The 25,599-nt window shown below is 55.8% G+C and overlaps 1 protein-coding gene across 3 annotated transcripts; it reads right to left on the reverse strand.

Annotated features, from left to right (window-relative positions):
- Nucleotides 1–283: 283 nt before the first annotated feature.
- On the reverse strand, nt 284–23,740 carry GPRC5B (G protein-coupled receptor class C group 5 member B). 3 transcript variants are annotated; one of them, XM_075564581.1, is made up of 4 exons: nt 23,479–23,740; nt 11,485–12,498; nt 3,810–3,922; nt 284–2,598 (listed from the first exon to the last, which is right to left on the reverse strand). In XM_075564581.1, exons 2-4 carry the CDS (start codon nt 12,488–12,490, stop codon nt 2,554–2,556), a joined length of 1,164 nt encoding a protein of 387 aa, XP_075420696.1. In that variant the 5' UTR covers nt 12,491–12,498; nt 23,479–23,740; the 3' UTR covers nt 284–2,553. The 3 variants fall into 3 exon arrangements, with proteins under 3 accessions (XP_075420696.1, XP_075420695.1, XP_075420694.1); XM_075564580.1 differs by lacking the exon at nt 23,479–23,740 and adding an exon at nt 22,928–23,083; XM_075564579.1 differs by lacking the exon at nt 23,479–23,740 and adding an exon at nt 21,463–21,638.
- Nucleotides 23,741–25,599: the final 1,859 nt, after the last annotated feature.

Consider the following 25,599-nt stretch of genomic DNA (forward strand, 5'->3'; position numbering starts at 1 on the left):
CACTTTCACCCTCCGATGTCAGGGGGCCTGCCAGGCCCCGGGATGGAAGCAACCAGACCTCCAGCTGCCGGGACTTAAGACCTGGAGACACTTGAGACACCAAACACCTTTCCAACTGGGGAGTTCTCAACGCCGACCTCCCCTCCTTCCCCGTCCCCTTGAACCCGGCCCTCCATTGCCAGCAGACAAATCTGGGATGGAAGGACACTTGTCCATGAAAGGGGGGGGGGGGTCAGAGTGGCTGTTATAGTCCCAAAGTGATTTTAATAAGCAGACACCAAGATTTGTGCTTACAATTAGGAATTTATCACAGATGCTCTTTCCAATCACTGCCCCCCACTCCCCGCCCCCAACAAGTCTTGGTTTTACAAAAATATCTGGAACAGAAGTGCCATTGACTCCGGTGTTGAAAACTCCGCTCCAGGGGGCCGCTGGCTTCCACAGACGGCCTTTTGGCAAACTGTCTTTGTTTTCATCAGGCGACTTCACTAGAAAAATCAAGGGTTCTTCCCCTTGCCCAGCACACCGCCCTCCGCCCCCCATGAGCCAGACCCCAGGGAGGAGCAAGGGCAGAGGGCTGTGTCTCCTGCTGCCAGGGTCCCGCCGCTTGTCACCGCTCCGGCTGTGCTACCGCTGTGGGGCCGGACAACAGAGAACCGAGCGCACGAGCCTGTGCAGGCTCCCTGTGCAGGGTGGGGTGGGGTGGCCCGGAGACCCAGTCGCTGGCAGGCGGGGTTAGAGAGCTCCAAAGGTCTCCAGGGATCGGGGCTGAGCAGCCATTTCCTGGCACAAGAACGTGTAAGGTGGTCGTTTTGCAGCAGGCTAGAGGTGTGCAGACCCCACATCCCAAGACACTGGTTCTGCAGGCAAATGCGCCCCCCCCCCAGGCTTGGCCCTCCCCGATACTACAAGTTTCAGTCCACTCAGTGTCACTCAGCAGAGGCCTGAAATCGGATTGTCTAGAAGCAAGCACATGCTCTGGGCGGGGGCAGCCCTGGTGCCATGCGCTCTCTCCTCCAAGCGCGGGCAGACAAGGAAGTATGCTGGCCGCCAGGCTGGCCTCGGTTTCCCCAGTGCCCTGCAGGGAGAGCGGCAGGGCGCTGGGAGGGGACACAGCAGAGACGGGGACCTTGAGCAAGGTCAGGTTTATTAGAACATTTTCAGCTCAGACATGTTGGCGTGTGAAGAGGTCATTCCCCCCTCAAAAGACGAACCTTTTCCATTTTCTTTTCAAGGTTAAAGGCTTATGGGTGGTTTTACAGGAAAAAAAAAAGCCATCGAGGTGATTAGCAGATATGCAAAAGGGGCCCACCCCCTGGCATACATTCCCAGCCGTCTGGTTAAAATAAAGCCCTGTAACTCGCCTAGTGATTATGTAAGCCAAACAGTGCAGAGGACATGGGGGCTCTGAATGGCTGAGATGCTGGAAATGCCACGCGGTGATGGAGTGACCAGTGACCAGCTCAGGACAGATGGAAGCCATGACAGACACAGTGGGCTCAGAGAACCATTCTCATGGAAATGACAGACAACCATGGTGCCCTGTACCCCAACCCCCACTCCCAAAGCAGCCAGATTACCCTCCCTCCCCCTGGAAACCCCTGCCCTCTGGAGCCACCACCCCAAAGACCAAGAACTGGACACCTGGCAGGCCTCCAGGAGGCACCCTGGGAAGGCCTACTGGCCCCCGGGGTCTTCAAGCAGGTGACCCATTTGAGCGCTTGTAAGGAACGTGGGAATAAACCCAGGGAAGGGCCTGGAGCGGTCCTAGGCCTCGCAGAGCAGAGCGGGCCGAGGGGCTGTCATCTGCCTGCTGGCCCTCACCAGAGGATTTCTGCAGCTCCACCAGGAGGGAGGGCGGGGCTGGCTTCTTTGCCATGGGCCTTAGGGAAGAGGCCCACCAATGGGGCAGTGGCTGTGGACCACCATCTTTGACACTGACGGTCACATGAGAGCCTTCTCTTCTTTGGCACATGCCTGGGCCCTTCCACTAACACTGGGCTGTACAGCGCACCCTACCCCGCCAGGATCCCTGGTCTCAGACTCATACCCACACCCTCCTTCACTCTCCTGTGACCTCTCCCTGCCATGGTCTGGAGGGTCCTCTCCCTGCAAGGTCCTGGGGCGTGGGGGGAGGACGGAAGGAGCACTTGCTGGGTTAGGAGGATGGAGGCCTTGAAGTCCCACCAGCAGCCTGGCCCAGCGGCTGTGAATCTGGCTGGCTCTTTGAACCCCGGATGAGTTGGTCTTCCGAGCCACGTTTCCGAAGTGGGCCTAAGCCTATTGGCAATGAGCTCGGCTCTAGTTGGCGGGGCTTGCGCTTGGTTTTGGGGTGTTTGTGGGTGTGTGGTGGGCGGGGGAGGGCAGTCAGGGTTAGCTTTTCGGTTCAGCAGTGTTCACATTTACTCGAAGGCCCCTCAGCTAGAATTTCCAAATCTCCTGGCTGTGGGTGGCCTTGTACAGCTACTGGTACCGAGTCCTCTCTCAAGAAAGACACGGCCGGCCAGGGAATAATATCCCTAAGAGATTCTTATTCTCTGGAACGTAAGCCTTTCACCAGAGGTGTCTTCCAGTGTAACTTGGCGGAGCAGTTGGGACCTGGAAACAAGGATAAGACACTAAGAATACTGTGCTCGGCGAAGGGAACATTCGCAGGGGCTCGTGGCAGCATGGCTGAGAATGGCTCACTGGGTTGGGCCCCGCTGGGCCGGGCAAGCCCCAAGAAAACCTGCTGGCAGCCCCTTCTCATGAAGGATGTCTCCTCTTTCTAGAATACTCCACCTCTCACGCAGAGGTGACCCCCAAACTCACTTCTCTTTCTACATCCAGGGTGTTTTCAGGCCCAGGGCCCTGAAAGGGACAGGGAGGGCTGGGGAAGTGACTGATGGACAGTTTCTGACCCGTGTTTATTGTAACTCCCGGGCCACGTGTTGGTGAGTCAGGGAATATTCTTAGCGCCTGACAATAAAGCAGCCCAGTGGCTGGCAGGGGGCCCAAACAACCCACATCTGTGGATCCGTGTGTCCTGCAGCCCTTTCCAAACCAGTCCTGGCCTGCCACACTCAGCAGGCCATGGAAACCTACGTGCCCCCAATAAACCTAGGGCTTCCTGCTAGAGACCCAAACCTACTCCCAGCTCCCATGCAAAGGAAATGCTCAGGCTGAATGATGGAATTGGCCCATGACAGAAAGAATGGAACCCAGTGGGCAACTGGATCAGGCGTCCTTTCTGACAGAAGCACGCAGCTATGTCTGCAGAGAGGGGATGAGGGTGCGTTTTGGAATTGTGGGAGAAAAAGAATGATGTCATTCCATGGAGGCAAAATGGGAACAATAGCAATTGTGCTTCCTGCCGTCTGTTTGGCATCAGCTACAGGGACCCCCGGACCTGTCCCCTTTCTTTCTTTACTTTTGCTGGCCTGTGCTTTGGAGGCTTGGGAGGTCAGAGCCCAGTGGGGCCACACAGATTTGGGGAGCCCTGGGAAGGGAAGCTACATGAGCAGGAAGTGCCCAGAGTTTCCCAGGAGTCACCTCCAGCGGGGAGGGTCTGGGCACTGACTAAGGGAAGCCAAATAATTCATACTGTCTGCAAGAGCCCTTAGGCCCCCTGGGCCCTGGGAGGAGTCCGGGGATCCTGGCTAAGTCGAGGCGGGTGCTCAGTGCGTGCAGAAAGGGCCGGAGAGAAGTCGGAAGCGTGGCATGCACTCTAGCTGCGGTGTGTCCACAGAGCAGCCTGTTCCTGTTGACGCCGCTCCCCAGCACGGGACACACCTAGGCCTCCTGAGAACACATCACCTCTTGATACTTACAGTCCCGCCGTTGAGCACAACGGCCATCTCAGTGGGATGATACACGTTGCTCCTGAATGGAGCGCTAGGCCTGCTTCCCAAGCTGCCGTTCCGAAATCCCGCTGTTCGCAGAGCTGAGGGCATGGATGGCAACGCGACATGGAGGAGGGAGAGAGGGTGGGGGGAGAGAGAGATTCTTTTTCCTGTTTTCTTCCCCTGCATCAAAGCTGCTCACTCCCAAGCCCCCACCCCCAACTGGCTCCTCCCCTTTGTCACAAGCCTGAATCAAAACAAAAGTCTCAAAGGGGCTTTTTGTTCTCAGGCTGTGCCACGGGGCTGGGAAGTCTGAGGGCTCAGGCGGCTCCACCCGGTGCTGGGCTTTCCCCCCTACCCCATGCAGCGGCTGCAGGATGCCTGGCAAGAGGGGTGCCGTGTCAGAAGGCCCCCTTACTCAGGGGGGCAACATCTATGTCCAAAACAACCACGGCCTCTCACACAGCACGCTGCTTCAGGGGACCCCAAGGCAGGAGACCGTGGGAACTCGGGCGTGAGGTGCATGCTGAGGTCCTCCTGGGCAGGGGCAGAGGGACTCCCCCCCTCCTTCCACATGTGCAAGTTTATCTCTCCACAGGGACAAAAGGGCACGCTGGAGCACAGTGGCTTACACTGGGGAGGCGGGTCCCCGGCTGCTGGGCTTTGTCAGGCAAATAGTGGAACCAGATCAGGCCCGGCATGGTCACCACCTTCTCCAAGGAGCTCTAGACAGCCTCACTGGGAAGGGTCCCCCAAAGGGGTAGTAGTGATTTGCCCACAGCCACGTGGTGTGTGTCAGCACCTACAACTGAACCAGAGAACCTGTGTTCTCATCCCCCACTCTTCCCCGCCCCCTCCCCCCTACAGATAGTCCTTTTAGTAATGTAGTCCCTTAGAAGGAACTTGAATTTGGGGATCGCTCCAAGTTTAGGGGTAGAGTACATTGCCTACACATTTCAGCTGCTAACTAAAAGGCTGGAGGTTCGAGTTCCCCAGGGGCATCTTGGAAGAAAGGCCTGTGATAGCCTGTAAGAGAAGATATGGGTGGAGTTTAGGCTGTCAATCAGCCTAAACTGGAGGTGCGACCAGGATAAATGTCTCTCTGGCAGCAAGTTCCCCCTTTCTGCCTTCACTTTCCTGTGATGCGGCCCCTGTCATTGGACCCACACAGCTCTGCACCCACCAGCCTGGGATCTTCCTGCATTCTGCATCATTGCATGTGGCTTCGTGAGTCTGGAGAGGGATTTATGGATGGGTATCGATTTACGGACTTGATCTGCACTGGGCTGGGATCTGCTTGCTTGATGGATAATGACTTCTTGAGATCAAGCTCTCTCTGACACATATATGAGAGTCACTGGATTTGTCTCTCGAGGCAACCTGGCCTCACACAAGGCCTGATGATCTACTTCCAAAAGGCCAGTCATTGAGAACCTAAACAGTTGTGCAAACCTTCACCGAACACCCAATCAATAGTGTTTATAAAATCACATCAAAGGGGCATGTGTGTTTCAACAGATTTCTATCAAATGTCTTCCAGGTCTTCGAAGAGCTCATAGCAAGTTGTTCTCCCCACGGAGCTAAACAGGGCCCTGCTTGAGGGAAGGCCAAACACAGCGGAGACGTGGCCTGCTGTGGCAGGAGAGTCTCATACCACTTTTCCTTCCAAGGGGCACAAGTTGGTTCTACTGACCACCCATGGCGAGCCCATCCTGAGAGTCCTTCTCTGCAGGGCTTATTTGTGGTTCTTTGCTGGTGCACATTTGCACCAGCACTAGATTCCCGTGAGCTTTGTCTAGAGCTGCCTGCTTTCCTGGCCTGGGGTGGGGGAGAGGACTCATCACCTGGGCCTGGCCACTCAGGAACCCTGGTGGTGTAGTGGTTATACAATGGGCTGCGATCTACATGGTCGGCAGTTAGCAACCACCAGCAGCTCCTCAGGAGAGAGACTGGGCTCTCTACTCCCATCAAGAGTTACCGTCCTGAAAAGCCACAGGGGGTCGCTGTGAATCAGCACTGACTCAATGGCCGTGAGTTTGGTTTGGGTTTTGGAATCGGGGGCTCAGGGAAAGGCACTCAGTCCCAACCCAAGGCAGCCCTGGGATTTCTGCACGTGTGTACGTGTCACTCTTTTCTACCAGGACTCCAGGATGGAACAGAGTCAAGAGACACAAACCAGCCCGTCATGGTTACAGCCTCCTGAGTGAGCTGTTCCTGGAACCCTTAAGGCAACACATCCCTTTTGTGGCTTAAGGTGATTCAGATCGGGTTTTTCTATTGCTTACAACTTCAAGAAACCAGACTGGCTAACACCTGCCCTGACCTAGGTCAGCTCTGAGAAGCTGAGCAGGGTTCACTCAGAGGCCCTAGGCCAAATGTCAGTGTTCTCTTCTGGCCAGTTTGTCCTCCCCCCATACCAACACAGAGACTTCCTTGAGGTGCAGAGGGCCAGACAACCCTGCCCTGGGCCCCCACTCCCAGAAGAAGGCAAGAGCCCCCCTGTGGCTCCACTGAGAGGTGAGCACTGAGGGTGTCTTGTTAGCGCTTTCCAAGATGTGATCCAGGTGCGACATCCCTCGGGGTATTTTAATCTTTTAGCACACACCTCATGCCTGGGTTGATGATCAGTGATAAGCGGCAGGCTGACATTCCCACTTTGAAGAAGAAAATAGGGGCGTAGAGGCTGCTGGGGGTGCCACACACCAGCTTGAGGGTGCCCTGCCCTTTCCTGGGGATGCTGGGATGGTTTTGATGGGAGAGAGCCCAAGGCTGGCAGGAGGGTGGAATGCAGGGGCGACAGGACAAGCCACAGCACAAGCCTGGGCATGGAGGACTCTGGGACCAAAGGCTCTGGGGAGGTTCCCTCTCAGGGCCTGGCTCCCTCCCTACATTACAAGCTGGCTGAGGTCAGCACCAAAGATGCCAAAAGCTATTCTCATTGGGCCAGGGAGCATGCCCAGAAGTCCCCCGTCAGCAGAGCAAGGGTTTCTAGAACAAAGGGAATGGTAGCCAGGACCCCAATCAGCCTTCCTTGAATCCCCCAGAGGCGCCTGGCCTGGCCTGGGGCCTGCCTGCTCCCAGGTGAGTTTAGGTTCTGGAATGATTCGGTTATTTTCCTTCCTTCCACAAGCAGGGACCTGGCAGACCCAAACAGGGCGACTGGGAAATATGGTCTGACAACATCCAAGGCTGGGAACCAGTAAACCAGCTGCCATTGAGTTGACCCTGACTCGTGGGCATATGGGGTGGGGTGGGGGAGGGGAGAGTGCGCTGCACGGGGTTGGTGAAGGCTGTGGTTTCCCCAGAAGGTGCAGGCAGGCCTTTTTCCCAGGCACCTCTGGGTGCCTTGATCCTCCAACCTTTGGGTTAGCAATGGAGGGGTTAACTGCACTACCCAGAGGCTTGAGCTGGTGAGGAGGTAGGGGGACAGGGCTGGAACACAGCTGTGAGGAACAGTGGTAAATGAGTTCTTTCTGGGAAACCATCCAACACCATGTCTAAGGTGTAAAGCAGATGCTACCCTGCGCTCTAAGACATATATATATATCTACCCCACAAGGAGTGCACAAAGGTGAATGGCCAAGAGGGCTCACTCTTGAAATAATTGTTGCTACTGCATGGCCGTGGGTGCCTCCCAGTAACCCGGGCGACAGAAGAGAACTTCCTGGAAGGTGTTCTGCCAGCGGTACTCTTCACAGGGCCGATCACCAGGGTCTCCTCCCTCAGAGGTGCGGGGGTGGGGGGGTGTTAGAACTGCCAACCTTTAGGCCGAGCGCTTAACCGTTGTGCCAGCAGGGCTCCTTGTTTGTGGTAGTGGGAAGGCAGAAGGAAGCCAATACGGAAGAGGTCCTCCTGAGAAAGGCCCAGCCACCGGCTCCTACAAACCCTCATAGGCGTCCTGGTGGTGCCGTGGTTACGTGTTGGGCTGCGATCCGCAGGGTCCACAGTTCGAAACCACTAGTAGCCCTGCACTCTGTGAGTGAAAGACTGGGCTTTCTACTCCTCTTAACAGGGACAGTCTCGGAATCCCCCTCGGGGGTCGCTGATTCAGCACGGACTCGATGGCAGGGATTTGGTTAACTCTCCCATCCGGGGCCGCTGAGCGAGAAAACATGAAACGCTCAGCTCCACGGCATTAAAGGAGGCGGCTCCGCTAGTGGTCCCACCCGCTACCAGGCTGGGGGCGTCGGCAACAACAAGTTCTGAACGTGGCCAGGTGCTGCGTGTGCGCAGCCCAGGTTACATGCGCCAGCACTGCCATCTGCACGTGGGCATGCACACTCTGCCGCCTGGTAGCCCGGGCGGAGATGCTTCTGGACAGAGTTTCTACTCGTGTTTCCTTACTTGAACCTTCTACAAGATGAGCATCGATCCTTTATCACCAGAAGAGGGAAAATCAAGCTATTGTGGTTTTGGAGGTGAAAGGATTAGGTGGAAAGGACCCCGCCCGGCTGTGGGGCATGCCTGTGTGACGCACGGAACTACAGCCCCCACAGCACCCCTTCGTCAGCGGGAGGGGGGCGGACTGCTGACCGACCCTGGAGCCCACGTTCCTCGGGCGGACACCCAAGTGATAATGCGTAGTTCCCAGGGCGGATGCACAGCTGGGCCTGGGGGCCGACTGCCTCGCCTTTCGGACACTTGGGTGGATTCCAGGAGCCATCGAGCCCATTCCGATGCAGTGACCCCATAGGACAGAGCAGAGCTGCTCCACAGGGCTTCCAAGGTTGCAAATCTATGGGACCCGAGAGCCTCATCTTTCTCTCAAGGAGCAGCTGGTGGACTCACCTGCCACCCTTTCGGTTAGCAGCCCAATACTTCACCAAAACCACTACCCACCAACTAGGAGAGGGGGAGGACGAAGGCCTGGACACTTCTCCCACTCCCGCGGGGTTCTGACCAGGCCCTACCTCCTGGAGAGCTCACTGAGCCTCACCTCTTCAGAAAGGGAGAGAATAAGAGCCGAATAGCAGACGCTAGGCTGGCCTTCGGGCCTTCCTGTCCAGGACATCCGATTAGCAGGCTTCCACAGAGGTGCCTTAACCTTCTTGGGAGTTCATAAGGCTCCAACAATCTGACAAAGCAACAGCTGGTAATGGATGGATGGCAGGAGCCTAGCCAGGAGGTGGGGTCCTACCCAGAGGAGAAGGAAGATTGTAGGTGACAGCCTGCAGCGGGCGAGCAGGGGCAATCCTGTATCATGACCAGCAAACTCAGCACTGCCCATGCTACTGGCACCTGCTGAACAGCACAAAGCAAGGGACGGGTCTGTGGCCTGGGCCAAACCCCAGCTGTACGTCCTTGGGAATGATCCAATGCCTTCACACCCCTGACTGTTTGTGTCAACCAGGGGCTGCAGTGGTGCCTACCTCACTGAGCAGACACGAGGGCTTAGGATACATGCAGGTAAAATCCTTAGGACAGCACCTGCCACCTAGCGCTCGCTAATGGATACTTTGGCATGTGGGTTAGGCACTGGCTGCTAATTGCAAGGTCAATGGTTCAAGACCATCAACTGGTCCTCAGGAGAAAATGAGGCTGCCTGTCTGCTCCCATACGATTGACAGCATTGGAAACCCTAAATAGGCTGATGATTGTGGGTTTGGATTTGGATTTGGTTGGTTGGTTTATGCCACTCCCAGGGAGGCCTGGTGGTGTAGTGGTTATGCGGTGGGCTGCTCACTGCAAGGTCAGCAGTTTGAAACCACCAGCCACTCCTGGGGAGAAATGTGGGGCTTTCCACTCCCCTAAAGAGTGTATAGCCTCAGAAACCCACAGGGGCAGTTGTAGCCTGTCTTATTGGTTGCCTTGAGTTGGAATCAACTGGATGGTAGAGCATTCGGTTTTGGAAGGTGCCCTGTTGGCACAGTGGTTAAAGCGCTCACTGCCAACTAAAGGCAACTTCTATAGGGCAGTCTCTACTCTGGTCTGCAGGCTTGCTTTCAGTCGTATCAACCTGGTGGCCGTGCATGTCTTTGTAGCTGCTACTCCTAGGTCGCGCAGTGGTTAAAGGGTTGGCTGTTCACTGAAAACTGCAGTTCAAACCCACCAGCCGCACAAGGGAAAGTGGTGGCAGTCTGCTTCCACAGGACACCAGCCGTGGGACCTCAAAGGGGCAGTGCTTCTCCGTCTTACAGGGTCACAGTGAGTCATAGCTGCCTCGACAGCACCCAACTCTAGAGAGCCCCCCGGGGGGTGGTGACAGTTTGTGAAGGCCTCCCACCCTAAAGACGGCAGGCTCAGCTCCTCTCCACAGCACTGCCTCTGAAGGTCACAGCCAACAAAACCCCGTGCAGCTCACTGGCTTATGAGACACAAATCAGAATCCACTCTGAGGTCGTGAGTGGTCTGGGTTTTGAGCTCCACTCCTATTGGGAAGAACTGCCCTTCTTCTTCTTACATCATTACAGTAAGGACTGCTATGCCCAGTGGTCAGGCCCTTAGCTGAAGCCCCGGCTGCACAGAGGGAGAGCGGCAGTCTGCTTCCGTGAGGATAACTGCCTAGAAAGCCCTGTGGGGCAGATCTACTCTGCCCTGTAGGGTGGCTAGCAACGACTAGACAGAGTGGTCTGATGTGGGTCCCTCTGGAAGTCCCTGACATACCTTCAGGTGACAGGGAAATGACACCTTTATTGATTTTGAGTTCTGGGGACCTAATCAATACTCCGTAACCACTTTGTAATTGCTGACAGCAGGTGTCCAGGCGCCTGTTACATCCCACTGCTCCCCCATCCCCACCCCGCAGTCGGTCTGCAGCAGCCCACAGCCCTGTGCACCCAGACAACGCTGCCGTTAGGCCAGGGTTTGTGTCCAGCCTATTCACCAGGACGAGGGGGGAGATACTGACAGTGGGAACTAGGAGGGGGTAGATAAGAGCCCCAGGCCCTGTCCTTCAGTGTCACTGAGGAGACTAATTCTACCGACTCCCCAGCGGGCCCCTGGCAGGACTGAGACACAACTGGCCAGGGTAGTGTTTCTGCCATTCGGGTGTGCATGACTCCCCTGCCGGCTGCCCGCACCCAGCTGTCACCTCAGGCTCCACTATCAAGGGGGCCACATGCTACAGGGCAGGATCTGCAGGCGCGTTTTGCTAATTATGAAATCACTGCCAAATGACTCTACCCAAAAGACGCTCACTCCTGTCTCACAGAGAGGGAAAGCGGAGGCTCTGAGAGGCTGAGTAATATTCTGAAAGCGACACATCTAGGAATGGGCAGAGCCAAGAATGGGACCCAGACACCTGATCCTGGGGCCAAATTCCTACATTCTTGGTGTTTGAGGTGGGGAAGGGACAAGAACATTGACGCTCGCAGTCCCCTGCCTGACACACATCGTCCACCAAATAGTCCAGGAATGAGCATGAGTGTCAGAGTGGCAGGGCCAGGGGCAGGAGGAGATGGTGTGGTCTGTGTGTGTGTGTGTGTGTGTGTATGTGTGTGTGTGTAGGGGTGATGGTGGCAATGTTGGCCCAGCATGCAGCATGGCCACGTGTGACTTCTTAAATCAAAAATCTAGAATTCTGTATTCAATTAGTTGGCAATTAGTATAGGGGAGAAAGAAAAAGGAGAGTAAAACTCCACGCCTGGCCGGGGTTTAGGGGACCCCTGTGAGTGCCTGGAGAGGGGAACTGAGTACCTGGACCCTCCCGCGGGCCCCCACCCACCTGCGCTGTGCTCGTCCATGGAGAAGGCCTTGTTCTCCATGTAGGTCCGCGGCAGTTGCACGTCTTCTTCGAAGGCCGTCTCCCGCATCCTGGGCTGTGACGTGTCGAAGTAGTTGGGTGTGGTCTCCTGCGGGGCCGGGAGGATGGCACAGTGGATCTCCGGGATGGCGTGGAAGATAACAAAGACCCAGCCGTTGGCCACCAGCGTGATGGCCAAGGTGGGGTCCCCCCAGGTCTCTCCCTGCCGCAGCTCGGCGTTGCCAAACAGGTACATGGTCATCCAGGCGACCCAGATGAGCACGGAGAGGAAGGTGGTGACCAGGAGGCAGGCCCCGTTCTGTTTCCACTTCTTGAACTTGCCGCACAGCGTGCAGAGCGCCAGCCCCAGGGCGCCCACGAGCAGGACCATGTCATAGGTGAGGGCCAGCACGAAGTCCAGCGGCTCGTAGGCGCAGGCCGGCTTGGCGTCGCGCAGCACCGTCAGCACTAGCCACTCAACGGCGATGATGACCTGCACCAGCATCAGGCACAGCGCCGCGCCCGCCAGCTGCCAGCCCGAGCGGCTCTTGCCGTGGCGTACCAGCCTGCGCACGCGCCACGCCTGGCTCAGCAGGCACGAGAAGCAGAGCGCAAAGAGCACGCCCCAGAGGAAGCGGCGCACCGAGCAGATGGTCTCGTCCTCCCGGATGATGAAGGCGAACGTCAGCCCGAAGAGGCCCAGGGTCCCCAGGAGGAAGAGGAAGTGGAGGCCCACGGGGTCCCTCTTCTCCTTGTCCTTGATGAAGGGCAGCCGCACCAGCAGGATCAGCAGCAGCAGCAGCGTGATCAGGGCGCCGGCGCCGGCCACGGCCTCCACCACGATGCCCCAGATGGTGTCCAGGTCGCACAGGGACACGTACTGAGGGAGGAGGTCCAGCCCGCAGCCGCGGGACGTGCTGGCGTTCTCCGCGGCCCCTGAGGCGATCATGAAGAGCAGGAGGAAGGCGGGGGCCTGGTGGGCGCTCATCTTTCTCTCTGAGATCGGTGGCGGGTGGGAAAGAAAGAACAATTCGTGGTGAGTCACCTACCTCCTCAGCTTCTTTTTACATAACTGATGGCCCATGGGGGTGGGGGGAAGCAGTTCTGGCGGTGCAGGGGTTGCAAGCTGGGCTGCTCACCCAAAGGTCGGTGGTTCAAATCCACCCGCCTCTATGTGAGACAGCTGTGGGGTCTGCTTATGTCAAGAGGACAGCTTTAGGGCCCTATGGGGCAGTTCTATGCTGTCGTGTAGGCTCACTATGAGTCGGAATTTACATGAGCAATGTTTCTTTTAGCCTGTCTGGCACCTATGGGTGCATTGGGGAAAAGCACCCCTTGGTGGAGGCAACACGGCCCCCACAGGGCAGGGGAGGCCCAGGATAGGGCCCATCTGCACTTGCAGCCAGAGCAAAGAGCCTGCCCGAGTACAGGAAAGGACCCGGCATCTGGCTGGCACACGAGCTACAAACTCAGGACACTTGGGAGGAACCAGGGGATTCCCGTTATAGTGACCGGCCAGGGAGCCATGGGGAGTTGGGGCTACAAAAGGTACTCATACCATGAAAGCAGAGGTAGAAGAGCCAGGCCTCTGAAGTCCCTCCCCCACCTGGTGGCCTCATTAGCCAGGAACCACCTCTGGGTGACTGACTGGAAGGCAGGGGAGGGGCACTCAGTGCTTTTCTCCCTCCTTTGTATACGGTGAACTTGACACCAGTCTGGTCTGTCTGACTTCTCCAAAACAGACAGGACCTCTTCAGTCTCAGGAATAATCACCCATGGCTGACAGGACGGACGCGGGCAGAGCAACACCTCCAGCCCTCAATGGCTAACAGGGTCTCTGGGGGGACCCAAAGTCACGACCCAACTCCTAGAAACGACCACCCCCTTTTAGAAGCCTCACATGTGGCCTCCGTCGCACCCCGTATTCAGAGGGTCCGTATTTGTGAATCCATCCACTTGCTACAAAAGTACTCATGACCCCCACACCCACACCCCAGGTACGGGACCTTTGAAACTATGGGACATGCGCAGAGGTATGAAAGCCACAGATCAGCTGGTACACATGCAGGTCCAACATGAATGGGCTTAGCGTTCACCGGGCCTTACAGACCGTACCTACTGAGACTCAGGCGACTCGGCTGTGTCCTGGCCACCGCCACCCCCACCCCGGCCCTGCAAGTCTTGTCTTCAGGCCAAAGCCCAGTCATTGACGTACCTCAGGCCTCCTGTCATCCCTCGCTCTGCCCCTCCTTGCATGAAGACTGTTCCTCCCACCACTGATCTCAGTGCTTGGTCCTCAGCTCAGACCCCGGCCAAGGTCACACCCATTACTGTCCACAGAGACCCTGATCAGTTTCTTCTGCCCATTTCTTTCATTCTTCGTCCTCCGCTTCCTTTCCTGGCCAGGGGCAGGACCTTCACCTGGCCGGTCAGTGTACATCTGGCTTTCTCAGCATGGCCCACATGATTGACTTTGGGGCGAAATCATTCTTTGAGGTGATGTGTGTGATTGAAGTACAATCCTTGGGCTCCCCGCTCTCCCCACCCACCCACCCCCAAGGGGCTGGTAGCCCTTTTCCTCCAGCTGCGAGGCAGAAGAAATGCCCCAAGATGAAGCCAAACTGACCTGGGCAGCGACCTACTGTATCAACTCTAGCTCACACACTGTGTAAAGGAAGTCCTGAGAGAATGAAAGGCTTTCTTCAGGCTTCTGCCCCACTCCAGGGCCACCAACCTTTCTCTGGAGGGGAGTCTGCCCTGCTCAGGTGAATTTCCTCCTTTCTATCCCAGTGGGGCAGGCCAGACCACCCTGAGATATCTGCCCACCTTATTGGGAGAGGGCTGCAGTGGAATTACAGAGACACCTCCCCATCCCAAGCCCTGGTGCTGCAGTGTTTAAACACAGGGCCCTAACCCAAAGGTCAGAGCTTGGAACCTACCAGCCACGCCATGGGGGAGAAAGGAGGGGTCACCGGCTTCAGTCAGGACTGCAGCCTTGGCAAGCCTGGGGGCCCACTCTACCCGTCTGGCCCCCTGCGCTGTATCAAGGATCCCGGCATCCTGCTCAAGCAAGGGAAGACCAGGATCCACTCCCGAGCCCGCCCCTGATGGCTTCCTAGCCACACGGCCTGCCATCGTGGCAGAGTATGCTCTGTCCACACACAATATATGCAGTCCCTAACCTATTCGGCCCTCTACTTGTGGGTGGAGACCTCTTTGGGGGCTGAACGACTCTTTCACAGGGCTTTCCTAAGACCATTGGAAAATAGGAAAACATAACCGTAACAAAATTATAGTTATTAAGTAGCAAGAAAAATAATTTTCTGGTTGGGGGTTACCACAACATGAGGAACTGTATTAAAGGGTGTTGGCATTACAAAGGTTGAGAACCACTGCTTTAAAGATTTGGTTGGGAGAACATTTAGCACATCGAGAGACATATCTCTTAAAACTGCTCGCCGGGGGAGGAAAAAAAGGGGAGCTGATAGATCCCACGGGATCACATAGAAAGTATATGTTTATAAAATAATGATGGCATGTACAAAAATGCTTGATACAATTGAGTATGGATTGTTGTAAGAGCTGTAAGAGACCCCAATAAAATGATCTAATTAAAAAAAAAAGAAAAACTGTAACATTGAAAAAGGAGATGATGTCAGAGTCCTGGAAGAAAAAGAATGTTTTGAAACTGATTGTGGTAGCAATTGTATAATACTGCTTGACGTGATTGAACTATGGAATGATATACCTGTATTAATTCCCAATTAATAATCAATTAGAAAACAAAACCAAAACTGCTCACTGGCATTAACTCCTAGGGCCCACCTTCGAGGGGGGGGGTCCATGCTGTGGACACTTTCCTTCCTCCATGGTGCTGCGTGGCACCCAGCTCCACCAGCCTACTGGGAATCAACGCTGAATAACGATGCATCCGAGCAAAATGCCATCCACCCACCAGCATGGGGGAGGGACTCGGGTTCCCTCAGGCAGGTCATCGATGACAGAGGCCAATGGTACAAGAACCACGTCCACAGTCCCTCTGGTTCACACAGCAACTAACCCCCTCCTGACCTGCTCAACCCTTCCACGAACCTTTAGTTCAATGCTCAGCCACAACCAGAGAAGCTGGAGGTTCACACACCCCCAAAGGCGCCTTGGAAGAAAGTCCTGGCAATCTACTTCCCCAAAGGTCACTGCGCTGGAAATCTCGGAGCAGTTTCCCTTGGCAGCCCAGCCTCCGAGAGCTGGAATGCATTCAACCGACGTAACTGGTTTGGTCCAGGTTTCTTTTCGGGATATTTTTGGTGGTTAAATTGCTACTGGCAGCTAGCGGGCAGAGCTCCCGGAGGCTGGTAAACATCTGACAACTCAAAGGACAGCTGCCGCTTCTCCTCACTGACCTCGAGGGCTCACCTCTCTCCAAGCCTAGCTGCCAAGGTGGCCCCCCTTCCTGCCTGGCATTCCGATCACAGTGGGCCATTCCCCACTGGAATGATGGCCTTGCTCCTGAATGTGTGTTGCATTCCTCAGGCGCCCGTCCGGGTCTCAGGCTGCCTTCCTTTCTGCCTGGGGAAACAGACCCACACCTGCTTTCCTTCTCGAAGGTGAGACCCTCCATTCCTTCTGGAACAGCTGCTAGTTGGCTGCCCTGCCCGTGCTTTTTCCCACCCATTCCTGGAAGGGCTCTTGACTGTGTGTTGGGCTGTTACCCTGAGTCCTGGCTCCAAGCACGGGCACCTGACTTAGACTTGGCCAATCTGAGTATTGTCCACCTTTGCCACAGTGATGGGTCCGCAGACAGGCAGCGGGCCTGAACCAGACTGATGAGACCCATCCGAAGATGTTTTGCTGGAATTCATTGGAAAGATGTCTTCTTCTCTTTCTCTGGGATTGATAAACTAGATTCTGGGGATGGGCATGGGGGGACGGGACCTTGTCCTACCATCTGGATATTTATAACATCATCAGAGAATCATCCTGGTCAAACGTTGAATGAACTCTCCCCTAAGGTGATGGCGTAGCAAGGAACCCTGGTGGCGCAGTGGTTACGAGTTGGGCTGGGAGCCTCGAGGTCCACCAGGTGGGAGGACATGGTTTTCTACTCCCATTAACAGCGACAGTCTTGGAGACTTGCAGGGGCAGTTCTATCCTGCCCTATTATAGGGTTGGCATCGACTCCGTGGCAGAGAGTCTTTGCTTGTGGATGTGATGGCGGAAGCAGCTTCGCTTTATTGAAGCAAGTGATGTTAGATAGTATTGACGTTTTCTCGGACTTTATAGGGCCCGTGGGCTGGACAGTCCCCACCCTTGATGCTAGAAGGATGTCCTTCCGGAGCTGGAGGAGGACACAGGGGAGTTAAGTTCACCTGAAGACAAGAGCAAAGTGATGGTGAGGAGTCTCAATCATCACCGGCTGAATGCCTGGGCCCTGTCATGTCTACAGCAGGGCCCTTGTCTTTGCAGTTACAGCGGCCATGTAATTCACTCCCCACCCCTTATTTTTTTGACTTAAGTCAGTTTGAGCCGAGTTTCTGTCCCTTGTCAAACAACAAGTCCTAATAGCTCTTCTCTCAGAAAGCCTTCCATACTCAGCGCCAAGTTGTAAGGACCCCCACGAGATAGCAGCCACCCCCCTCGCGTGGAACACTTTCCTGGCTGGTTGGCCTCAGAATGAAGTTGAGTCTGGCTTACCTGGGGCTTCTGCTGGGATTCAGAATTGCCTGGCGGGCCAGTCTTTCACGGCCATGGTGACAGCAGCATCAGAAAGCAATGGCCATTGAGCCAATCAACACATGGTGACCTGTGTGTGTCACAATACAACCCAGCTCCACACGGTTGTCAGTGGCTGGCTTTGTGAAAGCTGACTGCCAGGCATTTCCTCTGCAGTCCCCCTGGGTGGACCTGACCTGCCAGGCTCCATTAAGTTTGTTCATATTTTGAGTTAATGGTGTGTGCCCCGCAAGGGGCTCTGGCAGGAAGAACAGAGCCTCCTTGTTCCAGGTACCCTTCTTGGGACTTCACATGCAGCCTCTTAGACTCTCTGCACGCTGGTCCCATGGGGTGGGTGCTATTGTGACTGTGCTTTCCCCAGAGAGGATACTGTGGGACGAGGTCAGCTGGCTTGTCCAGGTCCGAGGGCTAGAAAACTTTAGCGCAGTCAGGCCTTGGGTTCTGACGGTCGGACTGAGAGGCAGTGCACCCCTACAAAGTCTATCATAGTAACAACGTGAGGTACGTACAATGGCTGGTACTACCAAATGGAGGCAGCTTTGCAAGCCCGTCAGACACTGTTACTACTGCAGGATTATGTCAGAGATGATTTAGTGCACCTGGAAGTGTCTGATGCGCTTTCACGCACAGAAAGGCGCATTGTGCATGCAGACAACATTTGACTGATATCAGACACAAACTGCACATACAAACTCAATCTAGAGACACATTTAGGAGCTGAATCCCATCGAGGGACTGTCTGTACTGTTTCTGAGTTGCCACTGCAGCTGAAGGCTCTAGAAATATCACCTGGCAGGCCCTCTGCTGGCCTGTCCCTGTGAAGTGGGTCCCCCGCTCCCTCGGTCTCCAATGCAGTATTTTGACTGTGGTCTCTGTAGCACGGACCACACTTTTCAATGATCTCCTTCCTCCTTTGATAGGTCTGGTTCTCCAGTGCCTAGTCTACAGGAAGGGTTCAGGATCAGGTCACCGAATGAACTGATAAGCAGTCGTGAATCCTCACGGCACTCAGACACTCAGGGTGGCTTCACCCGTCTACGTTGCAGCAGGCAACTGACTGGTAGATACCCCCAGGTAGAGACATGAGGATGGATGTAGCAGGGGGAGGCTGAGCCCTGGCACCTTCCCCTCCCCAGTGCCGCACCCCCTCCGTCCTGCTACACTAGCCACCTGTTGCCACTCCCCACCAACCAAGACTGGTAACTCTCCAGCTCCCCTAATCGAGCAATGCCCGATTAGAGGTTGTGAGCTAGCCCGAGGCAGGTGTGATGGGACGAGATGAATATGTGGCAACAAGCTCGTGGGACGCAGGCGTGCGGCTCGTCCGAAGGAGCGAAGAATTAGTGTGTGGGGCCTGGAGGCTTGGCTTCCATACTACTTACTCTGCTGCCAGCCGGGCTTGGAACAGGAGACTCATTCCGATACTCTGAAGTATACCACATTTACACATACAGCACAGGCACAAACACACATACAAATATAGCCCAGGTCTGCAGAGGGGCCCAAAGCCCCTGGCAGGTGGCGAAGAAACAGCTCCGTGTCCCCACAAAGGGGTCTGCAGACAAGACCCCTCCTGGGAGGGGGTGCGGAGAGGGACAGGGCAGTTGTGTGGAGACCACTTCTGTGGCCTGATGTCCCCAGCCTGGCACTCTCCAGGGCACCCTGTGAAAAGGCTGAACTTGGGAGCCAGACCTCCCAGGTGCACATTTTATCATCTGGCTAGCACCCAGCAACTTCTCTTGTTTTATACTTATAATTCACTCAGTGGCAAAACGGGGGTGAGATCAGTACCCACCTCAAGAGGTTTCTGGGATGATGAAAACAAACTGGGGTTCCAGAAAGGAATCCCTGGGTGACACAAAGAGTTAAGCACTTGATGACTCAGCAAGAAGTTGGGGATGCCTGGGTGCCTCAGAAGAAAGGCCTAGCAATCTGCCTTGGAAAGGCCACAGCCTTGAATACAGGTCTGCGCTCCACACAGGTGGCCACAGGGAGTCAGAAGGAAACAGCAACAGGATATGGGACAGCTGCTAGGTGGTCACGATAGTGCACGTGTCTGTTCAGTAAGTAAAGATTGGTTTGTGTTTCCAGGCAGGGTCAGGAACGTCGTTCCCATCTTTCCCAGGAGGGCCGTTGCTATGGTGATTGTACCTTAAGGCCTGCTCACCCAGGTGTGTGTCTGTCTCCCATCACACAATGAGTAGGCAGGTCATCCAGAGGATGTCTTTGGGGATGTCTTGGGAATCCCCCAACTGTGCTTTTCCTAGGGACACGTAACAGGGAGGCTTGCTGTGAAAGTAGGGTTCCTGGGTTGGGGGTGGGCTGGATAAGGGTGGTGAGAGTTCAAGGCCAGGCTGGGTGCCCTGATGCCTGACCTTATCACAAGGTGCCAGACAGCCTGGGGTAACTCCCCCACCCCCCACCCCGCCCCAACCACCCTCTGCAGGGAGATCCAAATAGACAACCCGCTAGTGAACACGCCATTAGGACTGGCCTCACTTGACCTGCTATCAGCAAAGATCCAAGGTCACGCCATCCCAGCAGGTCGGTGCTATTGTAAACCCACTTTCTCTAAGACAGCATTTCTCGACCTGGGGGGCGAGACCCCTTTTTCTGATAGTTTTAGGAACCTAGACACTGCTCTTCTATCCGTCTCCAGGTGGGTCTGCCCACATGCAGATACACCTACATACGGGGTCCCCATAACATGAGGAACTGTATTAAAGGGTCTTGGCATTAGGAAGGTTGAGAACCACGGCTCTAAGGAGGAGCCCTGGTGGGCTGTGGCCAGTGGTTACAATGTAGCAGCTGCTCCTGGTTGAAAGTGCCTGTTTCCCATGAAGATCTGCAGTCCTGGAAACATTTTATAAGGTCCCCATGGAATCAGGATCAGCTAGATGGCGGTGGGGGTCCTGGAAAGGTGGAGGGAGGATGCTAGGTCACATGGCAGGTGGGGTACCGTGTCCCCATGCACACCTGGCACCTTTAGAGAAAGATCTAGGGAGAGGGACCCCAGGGAGAACTTGGTTTTGTAGCTGTGTGACCTTGGGTATGTCACCTGACCTCTCTGAATCTGTCTTCATCTGCAAAATGGGGAAAATGGCAGCCGAAGGCCTCAAACGGTAGGTGTGAAATGCCTTCAGCACAGTGCCAGGCACACAGGACTCACTTCCTATTGTCTGGGGGACAGGGTGGGGTGAGGACTGAGGAATTCACAGCAGAGCTGGGACCTTTCCTCTTCCTTCTGCACCCCTCAGTGGAATCCCCTGACACCTCATTTCGGCAGAGGCCCAGGATGGGGCTGAGAAGCCCAGGTCCTCAATGCCAGTGATTACAGGGGTTCCAGCTCAGGCCTGCTACAGCCCTGGTGCACTTCCTGCCGGCTGGGCTCAAACGGTTACAAGGTTTCCTGACATTAAACTCTTTCCCAGATCCGCAGCAGCGGTGATAGCTTTTCCAAAGTTGCACAACCTCCAAATCTCCATTCCCCAGGCTTCATTCCTTCAGTCACCAGCGGAAGTGGGGGCTATCCAATGAAAAAATACCCAAGGCCCCAAGAACACAAGCTCCTCGAGTCATGAATATGCAAAGCAGCTCCAACAGCGTAGAGAAAAGCAACCATTTAGATGCAAATTGCATCCTTGGCCACCCATTGGGGTGGAGGGTGGCTCTCCCAGGAAGCATGGTTCTGAGGACAGTGGGCTCTGGGTGGGAGCTGGGTAGGGCCAGCAACTGCTGAAATGTGGAGTGGGCTTTAAAAGCCCAGTCATTCATGTTTCCTGGAGCTGCCCAGGTTCAAGTCCCTGTGGACACAGCCCCTCTGAGCTGCCCCGGTGCCTCTTCGTCTCCGTGGGGAGGTCCGGGGATAGCTGAAAGGCTGGCCCGTGGGTTTCCTGCTCAAACTCTCTTCAGGGTTCTCTGACTCAAATCTTTCCCATGGGTCCCTTCCCCCCACGGCACACATCTGCCTACTCCCTCCAGCCACAATGGCCTTTGTTCAGCTTCTCGATCATTCCCACCTCAAAGCCTTTGCCAGTCAGTGCTCTAGGCCTGTTCCCCCCCCACCACCAATCTTCTGGGGTGTCTTGGCTCCAATGGCACTCCCAGAAGTCGCCTTCCAGCACCCTTCCTGCTCCCCGGCCCCCCAGTCACTTTCTTTTACATCTCCGTTTCATTATCCCGGCAGCACCTAGGCCGATCAGAAATTGTATCTGTTTGCTATTCATTTACCGTTGTCCCGTTTGGTCACTCCTCCAGGGAGCGGCTGCTGGTCCCTTTTACACACTGGTGAGCCCAGCACCCAGCTCTGTGAACGGCACATTTGTTGAAGGGGCAAATTAAGCGCTTCAAGGTTTCCAACCGCTGGGCAATCCCGGCTTTGGTTTCGGCGCCCCAAGTGGCAACTCCTCAGCGCCTATCTTCTCCCCTCTCCAACTCAGCTGACCGCCTTTCAGACTCCGAGCAGGAACGACCGTGAAACGGGACTGGTCCCTACTCCAGATACAAAACTGCACAGCTGAGCACCAGCCGCCCCCAGCCCGGGGGTGTGTGCGTGTGTGTTGCATTTTATTTCCAGGCTATTTGCGGGTTATTTAACTCCAAGTCTGAATTCTTCAAAGCCCCTGGCTCCGACCAACGAAACTTCTGAATCTAGGGCCCTGCGCCCCTCTTTCCCTCTTCTGCTGGGCTATGCTCCTGTGTTCACCATCCTGGCGCAGTTGAGGCGCCAATCTGGCGCGGGGTGGGGGGCGGGCAGGCCCCAGACGCCACTGCCCGCCACACTCCCGGGGCCTTTGTCCGCGGCGCTCCAAGAAGCGAATTCAGGGACAAGGCTGTGTGACGGAGCCAGGACCGCAGAATGAACCCGCGAGCTGCGCGGGCTGGGGCGTCCGTCCTCTGGGGCAAGGTCGGTCCCCGCTCCCCTCCAGCGGGCCCCCTCAGCAGAGACCAGGGGGTGTAGGGATATTCGGGCAGGGAGCTCAATACAGTACACTCAGTACAGGGTGAATCCCACTTTTCCCAAACCCTCGGCTTTGCCCTCCGCGGCCCAAGTGATCCCTAGCCATTGTATGCAGCCGCCGACTCTCCCCGCCCCCAACTGTCCCCTGCCCCCAGGTCCCGGCTGGCCCCGCTGCGTCCGCAGTGTCCCCTGCACCCCCCAGTTGTGCGCAGCACAGATCTAGAGCTCGCCCTCCGCCCCCTGCGGCAGGTGTGGCCGGTCACCCCCCCCAAACCTGACCCTGCGCCCCCTTCCGTTCGCCCTCTCCGCGGTCAGCCTCCCAATTGCTCGCTCTACGACCCCCAGGCCAGCCCAGCAGTCCCCTCACACAGGCGTCACTTGGGCACGCGGACACCGGGTGCTCCAGGCCCCCTTTACCTGTGGTGGCGCCCAGCCCCTCTCAGACACACTTGGGTCTCCACCGGGCTGGGGGACACAGCCCCCCTTCCCATCCCCCGCCGCCAGTACCAGGTCCCCAGGCCCCTTCCTCCCCGGCCCCCCCTTCTCTGCGGCTGCAGTAGGACTGTGGGGGTCCCCCGGGGCCCTCTCACTGCTTCTCCAGCAAACTCAACCCGGGGGGAGGGGGCTTCGAGAAGTGCCGGCCGAGGACACTCCACCCTCCCCAGCCCGCGGCGGGAAAAGTTTCTGGGGGGGCCCCTCCGCGCCCTCCACTCTCTCCGCGCGCCTCGCACTCACCAGTCCTGCGGCCTCGCAGCGCCGACGCTCCCGCTGGCCCGCGGCCAGAGTCACATCTCCGCTGCGCGGCCGCCGCGGCCCCCGCCCCGCACACCCCCGCTCGCCCGCGCGGCCGGCCTCACTGCAGCGCCAGCGCGAGCCGCTGCCGCCGGAGGCGCCCCTGCCCGGCGACCGCCGCTGCAGCCGCGAGCCCCGCCCCCGCCCGGAGCCCCGCCCCGGACCCGCCCACCGGCCAATCGAGCCCCGCCCCCTGCCTCAGCTGCGCGCCTTGGGGAGCTACAGACTAGGGAAGGATAACGTGCCCGGATGAGCCCCCAATCCAGAGCAACTAGGATCCCCAATCCAGAGCAACTCCCGCCAGACCCCCCCAGAAGGCACCCAGAAGCTGTTCAGATGTGCAGAGCATCCTCGTATACACACACACACACACACACACACACACACACGAAGGGACATCTCCACGAGTGTCTTAGTGGGGGGACGCCCCGCCCGATCAGGACTTGCTCCAAGACTTGCTCCAACGTGGGTTCGTAAGCCACCCCACGACATACCAAGTCCAGTCTAGGTCAGGACGCAGGGATCCCGCCGCGAGTCCCCCTGGACTCGAGTCACCAGCACTGCCGGGCGGCCAACTCCACGTGGGTCCGGACGCAGCCACTTCCTCTCTGGGTGCTGTATGCCCTTGTCTCTGCTCACACTGAGCGCAATAGTTGTATCATCCCTTGTTCCCAAACAGACGCGCGCGACACCCGCATCTCCTCGTCCTTCGTGCGGGACGATGGGCCTCGAACCTTGTAGATGCTCTCCCGGGCCAAGCGGCCCCGGGGACCTGATGAGAAGAGAGGTCCTGGATAGGCCGGGCGGATGTCCAAGGTGGGCGTTAAATGTAGTCCGAGAAGCTCCAGCCCGGCTTGGAAGGTGGGTGCTCACTGCCACCTGCTGGCACATTGTGGTACTGCCGCAGACATCGTGCTTTTGCCTGGCTGTGCAAAGAGGCCTAGTGAGTTACGTTACCTCGCTGAGCCTCACTCTCCTGATCTGTAGACCGGAGTTGATTTTAATGGCACACAGTTCTTGGGGGTTATTGTGAAGGTTAAAGACATAACGTGTGTCAAGTGCTGCACACAGCCCTGGCACGTGCAAACTCAACAATATGCGTCGGATCGACATTAAAACCCATTCAACTCACATTTACAGCGACTCTCTAAGGGCAGTCGAATTGCCCAGTAAGGTTTCCAAGGCTGAAAATCTTGAAGGAATCAGGCTTCCATATCCTCCTAATTGGTGTCTGGTGGTAGGTTCTTGCTGGTTGGCAGCTGAGCCTTTGAAACCACTGGCCCATCAGGGCTTCATTGGTCAATGCTGATCCCTGTCAGTCAAGCCACAAATCTCCCACCAACTGCCTTTGAGTGGATCCCAATCCCATGCGAAGAACTCCATAGCGTTTTCTTTAAATAAATAAGTGAATACATAGCTAGGTAGGTAGATAAGTAAACAAACAAACAAACACATTGTTTTAGGTGACACTTTACAAAGCAGATCATCAGCCTTATATTCAACTCCTACCCCGTTTATTTCAGCTCCTCTATTGCAATCCCCTTGAGGTAACTTTCACTTATTTTCTTTCTCCCCGTTCCCTGTCCTTCAGCTTTCATAATTCTCTTAACTCTGTGCTTGGGTGAATGTTGCCTTTTGGTCTTAAAGGGTTGATTATTCTAACAGAGAGGTGGCTCCGTTCCGTACCTGAAGGCTGACTAAGGGCCATAATCTCAGGGGGGAGGGGTGTCCCACCTGTCTCTATCCAACCAATAAACCTGGATTCCTATGATTTTGAGTCTTGTTCCATATTTTTTCTCTCCCACTCTATCCAGGACCTGGTAACATGATCCTTTCCAGAGCAGTTGGTGTTGGTAGCTGGGCACCATCTAGTTCTTCTTGTCTCAGGCTTGTGGAGGCTGGTGTTTGGGTGGCCTATTAGTTCACTGGGCTATTTCCATTCCACTGGGTTTCTTGGCTGTAATCTTTACCGAAACAGGTCACCAAGTCTTTCTTCTCCTGTGCCAATGTCTGGGTTCGAACCACCAATCATTCAGGTTAGTAGTCAAACTCAAATGTTTGTGCTACCCCGCAACCTTTGATCAGTATTACAGTTGTAACTGTACTTACATCCTTGGCTTATTTCACAGAGGGCTGGTTTAACTTTGAAACAGTGGCAATAAGAGTGGCTGGTCATTTCCTGTCTATACTGCGTTGAATGATGTTCACATCACCACCACCACCACCACTCCTCCTCCAAGAGATTGGTCTACTTGGAACATAAGAATATGAACTTATTTGAGAAAAGGGCCTTTGCATAAGTAATTTAATCGAGGGTCTCCAGATGAGAGCACCCTGGAACCTCTGGGTAACATCTGAGTCTTTGAACAGATGTCCTTTTAAGAAGACACAAAGGGGTCTGGTCATGTGAAGACTGAGGCAGGGATCAGACACGCACAGCCCTAGCTGAGAAATGCCGAGAGCCACTAGTATCTATAAGAGGCAAGAGCCTTCAGAGGGAGCACCATGCTGCCAACACCTTGCATTCAGACTTCTGACCTCTGCAACCATGAAGGAATCCATTTCTATTGTTTGAAATAAATGCTCCTTGGAGACAAGGATGGCAAAACTTCGTC

The sequence above is a fragment of the Tenrec ecaudatus genome, chromosome 12 (genome assembly GCF_050624435.1).
Source record: "Tenrec ecaudatus isolate mTenEca1 chromosome 12, mTenEca1.hap1, whole genome shotgun sequence".
Classification (NCBI taxonomy): domain Eukaryota; kingdom Metazoa; phylum Chordata; class Mammalia; order Afrosoricida; family Tenrecidae; genus Tenrec; species Tenrec ecaudatus.

Coding starts and splice junctions, on each gene's coding strand:
- GPRC5B (XM_075564579.1), bottom strand. CDS start 21,553: ATGTGCCGTTCACAGAGCTGGGTGCTGGGCTCACCAGTGTGTAAAAGG. Junction 12,499..21,462: donor AGTGACCAAACGGGACAACG/GTAAATGAATAG, acceptor CACCGATCTCAG/AGAGAAAGATGAGCGCCCAC. Junction 3,923..11,484: donor CATGGACGAGCACAGCGCAG/GTGGGTGGGGGC, acceptor CCATGCCCTCAG/CTCTGCGAACAGCGGGATTT.